Source organism: Apium graveolens, chromosome 6, assembly GCF_009905375.1.
Source record: "Apium graveolens cultivar Ventura chromosome 6, ASM990537v1, whole genome shotgun sequence".
Taxonomy (NCBI): domain Eukaryota; kingdom Viridiplantae; phylum Streptophyta; class Magnoliopsida; order Apiales; family Apiaceae; genus Apium; species Apium graveolens.
The window spans coordinates 55,712,984-55,722,472 of NC_133652.1; the positions used below are offsets into that span (position 1 = coordinate 55,712,984).

At 30.8% G+C, this 9,489-nt stretch overlaps 1 protein-coding gene and 1 pseudogene across 1 annotated transcript; both read left to right on the forward strand.

Annotated features, from left to right (window-relative positions):
• The first annotated feature begins 6,411 nt into the window (after positions 1-6,411).
• Positions 6,412-7,299, forward strand: LOC141665085 (putative zinc transporter 10; annotated as a pseudogene).
• On the forward strand, positions 7,118-7,657 carry LOC141665086 (fe(2+) transport protein 1-like). Its single transcript, XM_074471069.1, has 2 exons — positions 7,118-7,246; positions 7,334-7,657. Exons 1-2 carry the CDS (start codon positions 7,118-7,120, stop codon positions 7,655-7,657), a joined length of 453 nt encoding a protein of 150 aa, XP_074327170.1.
• The last annotated feature ends 1,832 nt before the right edge of the window (positions 7,658-9,489 follow it).

Consider the following 9,489-nt stretch of genomic DNA (forward strand, 5'->3'; position numbering starts at 1 on the left):
AACTTAACTCATTTAATTTCATGAATCGAGTCGAACCGGCTCGTTTAATAAGCATAAATTTCTGCTCAAACTCGACTCATATTATTTAACGAACCGATTCGAATACAGTTAAACGAGTTCGAGACGGGCGAGCTCGAGAACTTCTCGGCTTCAGTTACAGCTTTATATCATGATGTGTTGATATAAATTATTTTTTTTTAATTTTTGTTCGATGCATGTCTACGTGACACTCTAATTATAATAATAAATATTAATGAATCGAATAATTTTAATTGGATGAAATTTGTATGCATCGTAATTATTGAAAATTATCCAATCAAAATTCACTTAAGTACTTATGGTGTGATATTTGACACATCAAAGAACAACCCTTTTTTTATATTTCAGATAGTTACCCAAGACTTGAAGCAATTCTGAAAAAGTATATCCCAAATAAAACACACACTACTATATAACCAAAAAAGACAACCACCGGAGTTCATGCGTCCTCAGCAACATCAAATGCAAAATAAAATATACGCTTAAATTTGTGTTTTTTTTATAAAATCTCATATATTCACATTAAACGTGTTAAATACAAAAAAAAACAAAAATGAAAGTAAAAAATAATATAATTAATAACATTTGGCAAAATTTATATATTTTCGATATATAGGCATTTTTTTTAACTAGAAAACCCTCTTATATAGGAAACCGTAGAGAATTTTTGATTATAGTAGAGAATTTTATCAAATTCATTGTTAATGTAAAATAATAATTATATTTAAATATATTAAAATGTTTAAAATTAAAATTTGAAAAAATGTTTTTAAAATTAATTCTATTGTTAAATAGTTTTAGATAAGTATGATTTTATGGTAATTTTTCTACGAAACCACTTTAAAATATTTAATCAAATTTTAATAACTTTTAAAATAAAAAAAATTATGCAAATTTAATTTTAGTTTGATAATTAAAATTTATAATTATATACAATAAAAATGAAATAAATAAATATTTATATTTTTTAAATAATAATTCTGGAGGGAACATGAATTCATGCCACCCACTATATAATATATATACTGCTAATCGGAGTTTATCATTAAAAAGGCTTACCCCCATGTATCGCCATAAATTCCCACTTGGACTGGTGGCCCATGTCCACATTTTGCATAAACTCGTGGGACCCGTTGTGTGTGTAAAAGGAAATGGAAAGGTGTGTCATAAAAGTAGCCCACTTGGGGGGGTTCGATCCATTAATATTCCGTGCACTTATCAGGTCCAGTAGTGGACAAAACTCATATCAGAATCCAATTTCGTGTCAGTGTTGTTTCCATTGGTGTTCACAGACTTCTCTGTCATGACAATACCAGCATTTTCTCGAATTTCTTTGATGATTAAATATCATGTCGTTAAGTTCAATTCAATCCAACTATTCTCATATGCCAAACTTACGAATCTTCACGACACTGTCTTTTTAACTTTGCAATTTGAGTATCTATATTGAACCAGAGTCGAACTTATGACAATATATTATAAATTTTTAATTATTTGAGATATTCAATCTTGTTTAAGATATTATTTATTTGTGATATATGATGCTTTTTTATGTTTATCTTACTTCCTCTATTTTCTTTTATATGTCGTTTGACTTTCTTGCACACAATTTTAAATTCTTTGATTGCATAGATAAAATAATATTTTTTTTTCTAAATTAAAATTTTAGTTATATATTTTTATTCACAAAAAGAAAAATTAAAAATTATTATTTTAACTATACGGTCAAAACACTTAGTGAAACGTCATATAATAAAAAATAGAGGGAATAATATTTAAAATGACTAAAAATCATATTTAAACAAAGTGAAATCAAGAAAAGTGTACTAAATGAAGCTTTTTGAACAACGGTTGGGACACATCTACTAGCAGTATCACGAATCGATGTTGCTTGCTTTCTTTTCTTACAACACCTCTCTTTACATCATTGGTCCCATTCCCATTAAACCACTTGCGCAAGCTATATATATATGCTTGTGTATGTATAGACTATAGAGGGATGGGGGGCACACAATAAATTATCTAAAGTGACGGGCTTTTGATTTTGTGGGAACCTTATGAGTATGGCATTGGCAATGACATAACTTTACTTTATGGGTTAAATAAGTTGTATAAAGATAGTGGAGTAGAGATAAAGGTGAAGGGATATTGTACCCTCCTTATATATATATATGCCTCCCTTTATTATTATTTTTTCATAGTTGAATCAAAAATCCAATAAAGTAGAGACATGAGAATGTAAAGACTAAAGTAAGGGGGGTTGATAGATACAACAAATCATTCCATGTGAAATGCCTACATCATTTCATCATCCTGCCACTTTGGATTTCTTGAGATTTCAAGGTGGATACATAGTGCAAATCCATTTCCCATTCTTGCAAGAAATCATTGTGTCTTGCCCTTTTTCAACTTTGTGAAATGTAATCCTCATAATCCAACACTACTCAACTACCCAATATTAATGGTAGTGGTCACACATGACATGTAGTATTTATGAAACAACCTCCTCTATGTGGAATGATAAGAATTGATGATGGTCTTGTAGACTTGTTTAGCTGGTAACCAAGTGATCCGGACTAGAGATACAGATTATGTTTGTCTTGATATTATTTTTCTTAATCATCATCATTAACACGTTCAACTACACAACCAATCTCATCAAAAATAGAAATACTTTTAATCTAGGAGTTGATGAAATTTGGAATGCTCAGGTGAAAAAACCATGTTGGTAACTGCTGGCAATTCGGGTCATTCGTATACTTTTGTGTCGTGTATTTTCGTGTCTCATGTAGTGAAGGGCAAAAACATGGAGCTTGGAGCTGGCAATTTGTGTCGTTCATATACTTTTGTCGTATACTTTCGTGTTTCGCGTAGTGAAGGGCAAACACATATCCGACCCATTTAGTATTCATGTACTTAAGGGTAAACACATATCCGTAACTCATCGTTTCGTGTACATTTCGTGTATAAAATTAATTAATTAATTAATTAATAAATATATAAAATATTATATAGTTGGATATAATTTTACATTTATATATATTAAAAATATATATTTACATATAATGGTATATTTTTGGATATATTTTATAAATATATATGAATTTTATGTATATATATATATATATAATATTATAGTAATATGTATATTTATATAAATGAATATATAAATATTATAAAATTTATTAAAAAAATTATTATTTCGTGTACTTTCGTATCGTGTCGTGTATCTAAGGGTAAACACATATCCGTACCAGTTTATTTTTCGTGTTCTTTCGTGTGGTGTAATTTCGTGTTTGTGTACCAAAAATTTGAACACATATCCATTTATATCTTGTCGTTCTCGTGTCGTTTTATCGTGTCGTATACCAAATTGCCGGCTCTATTGATACCCTCCCTGAAATTCCGATATAATTTCGTATTTGTCGTTTTAATTATTCTTGTGCACACTAGCTGTGTAAATAAGCCAGTCAAATTTTTCGAGAAATACTCTAGCTCAATTTCCAATATATTTGAATTCTGTTCGGAAATAATCGATCTTGCTCGAGTTATTAAATTTTTTTAGCGACAAGTACGCACTTTTTAATTGAGTTGGAATCGAATCTGAGAGTATTTGACTCGGCGCGGCTCAACCCAATTACGTCCGCAGTAGATGCCTTCATCTCTCGGAGAGAAAAGATTTATATTTTCCATGAATACAAATTAGCAGACTGCTGAGATTGAGCTAGTTGGCGGCTGGGCACAGTGCTTCAAAAAACCCAGCACAAAGTAAGGGTTTGGCATTTGGGCCAGAACCTAATGACTAAATTCACATTTGAGTATTTGACAGTATATCATTCTTGTGTGTACCCATCAATTCTTAATGGGCTAAAAGGTGTATTGCATCATTTTTCGCTTTCTATTCTTCTATTTTCCAAAAATAGTTACGGCCCAAATTTGCCTTGTACAGTTGTACTTAAACGGTTACTGATAATCTGATACTATTGACCCATTGCCAACCAAATAAAAGCTAAAATGACTAGGAATTCTATTTTTTTTGTTGGGTACATTATCATCTCCTCGTAATATATATCACGTGACGTTTAAACAATATTCATTTAGCTCCGTTTCTAGAGAAAATATTTCCCCCAGTTTTGGCGTTAATTTAATTTTTAAAAGATATCATTTCCCGAGTTTTGGTGTTAATTTAGTTTTAGGAAGATGAGTTTTGGCGTTAATTTAGTTTTAAGAAGATATATTTCATCATTAGAAAAATGTTCATGCGATTATTTCAAGAAACCTTCCTAAGATAGTAATAAGATAGTAAGAGTGTTTTTGTAAATGTAAATAATTTCATGTAGTTACTATAATATCCTCGTGTATTAATGTGAATTTTTTTTATCTCATAAAATGTACATGTAATATCTTAGAAACATTAATCTCTTTCACGATTCATGTAGAAAAATTAGAAAATTTAATTCTAGTTTGTGCTTGTTTGATCTTACTATTTAAGCTATCTTATCCGGCTCACTCACCCTTTATTGCTCCTTTCGTTTCGTTACATTCTTTATATAAAGGGTTTACCGTGGAAATTAAGAAAAATATAATTTAATGAAAAAAAGTAAGAAAAGTGGTAAGACCGATCAATTTTCAATATATGTAGTGAGTATTGTGTAAAAAAGTAGTGAATGCGAATAAATGTAGTCGATTTTTATATTATAAAATTTTATAATTTTTGAACTAGGAGAATTCAGACTAACATTTTAAAAAGAAAAGTATAAAGAAATGAAATGAAAGAAAATTACAAGAGTATTTATTTTAGGCGCAGTAACTTAAACAGAGAAGCAGTTTGAATTTATTTTTTCTTCTCAAAACCTAGAAAGTACATCACTCTTATGAATAAAACAAAAAAATAATCCTAGATGTACAAAAAAAAATTACAAAAAATTGTCATAAAATGATATGACATACGTGATGTGACACAATGAAAAATTTAATTGGTCCCATTAATGTAACTGCAATGAATTAACACGTGACATATTACATTTATAACTATTTTAATAACTTATTTTCTAACTTTAGCATTTTTATCACAACTTTGTTCGTTCCTATTTCCGTGTCATACTACAAAAGTACACGGGGATTGCCCAATCATGATGATTACTCATTTTTGCACACTATTCACTCAAAATGACCTCATCTTAGCAAAAAGTCCAAACTACCCTTAACAATTCACTGACAAAATCGTCATCTTTATCACTTGAAGCCTCAAATTGTAATTTCGCATTGCCCCACATTTAGCTATCAGATCCTTGCCTCTTTAAGTGCGTGTTTGGCAATTCATTCTAGGAGCTCATTCATCTGATAAGTTACATCCTATTTTGCATGAACTGTTTGGATGTTTTCGTTCATGGATGAAATGGGTGCTTAAATGATGGAAACGGGAAAGTCAGGGGACTCGTACTTTTTCATTTCATTTTACTTTTTCCGTTTCTTTTAATTGTTTATATTTTTTAGAAAATATCTGACACGCATTTTAAGGTACATATAAAGTATACTTCTGTATTTTTTTTTACAATTTTGTTTTTCTGAATAAAAGTTGAATTTTCTGAATAAAAATTAAAAGATTCAACTTTTATTCAGAAAAACAAAATTATAAAATAAGTTACGTAACTATACTTCTTATGCACCTTAAAATGAGTGTCAGATACTTTCACAGAAATGTAAACAAGGGACGATGGAGGACATTTTAGTCCCACCCGTCAGCCTCTTATATAATTTTAGCTATAGAATATATTAATTCATACTCCGGCCCTTTACTTCACAATGCAATATTAATTAAATAATAATTAATAAATATTTTATTGCAGCATCTTAGGTTATTGTTATTATAATTGAAAAAGGTAATATGTTAGTTTTGATGAAAAATATGTAAAGGGAAATTAAGTTTTATTTTATTAGCCCATGTCAATTTATAATTTTATTTTCTTCAAGATTAATAATGTATATTATATAGTTTTATTCCGAGATTATTATTTAAAAAAAAATTAGTTTTTAATTTTATATTCATGTATTAAATTTTTGATTCATGTAATTTGTAATTTATATTTTAACTTTTTAAAAAAAAAATATAACTTATAAGTTATGATTTAACAAACACATTATCAACTTATAATTAACTTATATATAAAATTATTCAAATACCTAATTTACTTATAAGTTACGGTGTTTATATCACTTATACGATATTTTTTAATTTTAATTCATAAATTATATTTTTTAAGAAATCTCAAACGGACCCTAACTTGGTATGCCAAAACCAGCTTCACTCGCCATAACAATTAATAACAATAACAAAAAATTACTGAGTACAAAGCACAATTAGTTTTACCAATGGCGATTCCTAACAAAATCCTTAAAAAAAAAATCATCCTCTTCATTGTCATCTCAACATTGTTGATAATTTCAGCTGACACTAACACCTCTAGACCACTACCGGAATGTACTAGACCCGTTGGTGGATGCCATGACAAACATCATGCTCTTAAGCTGAAAATTATCGCGATTTTCGCCATATTAATCACTAGTATGATTGGCGTTAGTCTTCCGATTATTACACGTGCTGTTCCTGCATTTAGCCCCGACTGAAACCTATTTGCTGTTGTGAAAGCATTTGCATCTGGTGTAATTCTTGCCACTGGTGTTACCAGACTCTTTTGATGCTCTAAAATCCGAGTGTTTGCCTAAAAAACCGTGGCATGTTTATCCATTCACCACATTAGTTGCTATGTTTTCTGCAGTGTTGACATTGATGGTTGATTCATTTGCAATGAGTTTCTTTAAGAAACATTATTCTAAGGAATTGGAACAACAAAAGACAACGAAGGTTAATCACGAAAATCTTGAGTTGCAGACTGCGACGAGTCCACATTCTTGTCATAGTGTTGCTGTTAAAGAGTTTGATTCAACATTACTACGATGTCGTGTTGTGGCTCAGGTACTTAAAAAAATTTGGTAATTATTTTTAAAAAATTCCCTTGTTTAACATTTTAATCACAAGCTCGATTATGCTGTGCAGGTTTTAGAACTAGGGATCATAATGCACTCAGTGATAATTGGATTATCATTAGGGGCATCTGATAATCCATGCACAATTAGGCCACTAGTGGCTGCTCTATGTTTTCATCAAATGTTCGAAGGCATGGGTCTCGAAGGATGCATACTTCAGGTGTTCAATTCAAACACATAATCACATTTCCTTTGTCAATACTCTATGATATTCATTCTACTGCTTAATTTTGCATTTGACTTGTAGGCTGATTATCGTGCAAAGACGAATGCAATCATGGTCTTCTTCTTCTCAGCCACAACGCCATTCAGGATCATACTTGGAATCGGGTTGTCAAACGTGTACACTGATAATAGTCAAGCGGCATTGATAGTGGTGGGACTACTGGATGCAGCATCAGCAGGATTATTGAATTATATGGCATTGGTTGATCTCTTGGCACCTGATTTATGGGGGCCAAATTGCAAGGAGATATGGAACTTCAAGTATGGTGTTATGTTGCAGTTGTATTGGGTGCAGGAGGCATGTCTGTCATGGCAATTTGAGCTTAGTTTCATTCCTGCTTTATGATCCAATCTTACAAGAATTCGTGTCTGTATTAGCGGCCTTCCATTATTGTAGAACAGGCCACATGGGACCGCTTAATGAAAAAAGAATTAAAGCGTGAAGATGATCTATAATTAAATATGTGAATTAATGTTCACTTTCAAATGTTGTTAGCATGCTATATATATTCAACTTCATATCTGTTATTTTTGCTTGCTAACTTTTTTTTAACTAATCATATCTGTTTTCTTGCTTGTGAAACTAAAAGTTAGTGGCTTATTCATTTACATAACTTGAATACCTTTGCTTCCTTGTTAATTAACCTTGGGGGAGAGTATTTAACAATCTCTTGATCATATACTAATAATAATTCAGAGCATGCGTGCATGTAAAGAATAGAAAAATTGATTGCTTGTAATCAAGAGCAAGACTACTAGTAGATAATTATGGATGCATTTGATAGATCAAAAGACCTGCCCGAAACCAAGATGAGCATCAATATTTCCATTATTACCGATCTTAATCTCTTTTCTTGTATATATAATTCTTCCTGAAATACTCAGGCACTTATACATTAATCTTCATTTATCAACTAGTTTTAGATGAGATTTTATTTTTAATTGAAATAAGTCACAAGAATGTGTTATTCCAAGAACTGCTACCATTAGAATAGAAATCGCCTCTTAGACATCGGTTGCTCTTGTTAGAAAAATTGGATTTTTAGATCATAGTTTTATTATGTTCTTGATAATAATCCTAAAATATAATGATTGAAAGTTGTTACATGATATGTGAACTTATACTTTCATGTATGATTTTAAGAATTTTTCTTAATGAAATCCATAGAGAAATAAAGTTGAAACTAGTAGCTTGTGAAAGCTTGAAATAGAGAATGTGTCGTTTGTCCCACATTGAAAATAAATAAAGTGAATATTTTATTTATTTGTGATTTAATTTTTTTTAATTAGAATTAATTTATCAGTCGGGCTGGGTTATTGTCTCTGTTGGGCTTGGACACTTTGTAAGTGGGCTGAGTCAGATTCAATGAATCTGGACATGTAACTGATAAATAAAGATTCATAATTAAAAACATTAAAACTGATTTAATGTGTGGATTAAATACAAAAGCTGTTACATTTTATTTTAAATTCAAAATCAGCAGTTTTGATTTATGTATTAAATGAGCAGTTTTGATTTCTGATATTAATGTATATTAAAGTTTATTAATGTCAAGGTTGTAAGTTACACTTAGCCTCTACTATAAATAGAGGGCCTAAGTTGTTGATGAAAAAGACCACACAACATTCTCCTTTTTTTCTCCCTCTCTGCATTTTCTCTCCCACAAAACACAAGTTCGAAGTGCTGTAGGTTGGGTTTTCCGGCGACTGACGTGCTGGTCGAGGTGGAGCTTTTGTTGTTGCTGTTAACATCAACTCCGAGCTGTTTTATCCTGGTGGAGATATTGCACGCATCCCAAACGCAGCAGGTAGGGGGCAATATTCTCTTCAAGAGCAACCAGGACTTCGAGCAAGGCCTGGTGACTCAGCTGTGATCATTTTCTTGGCATTTTGTATCTGTGAACCTTTATTTCAGTCACTGTTGAAAGCTATGGTTTCGGGTACATCTTTCTTTCTCTCTTCGTTATTTCAGTTACTGATTTTGTTTTCATGCATGCTTTGTTTTGTTGACTGTGGTCTTGGCCTGAACTTGCTAAATTATTTATACACTTGCCTCTATGTTGCAATATTTGTTAGTGAGATTTTCAACATTCTTGAAGAGAATATTAGTTATTTAGAATTTAGCATAATGGTTAACGAAAGTGAGGTTATCGTTAGTGGTGGTAGCGGTTCGGGTGC

What these genes read in the sequence shown, in the direction of transcription:
- LOC141665086 (XM_074471069.1), top strand. Translation starts at nt 7,118, where the DNA reads ATGCACTCAGTGATAATTGGATTATCATTAGGGGCATCTGATAATCCA. An exon ending in TCGAAGGATGCATACTTCAG is followed by an intron (nt 7,247 to 7,333) that starts GTGTTCAATTCA and finishes TTTGACTTGTAG; the next exon opens with GCTGATTATCGTGCAAAGAC.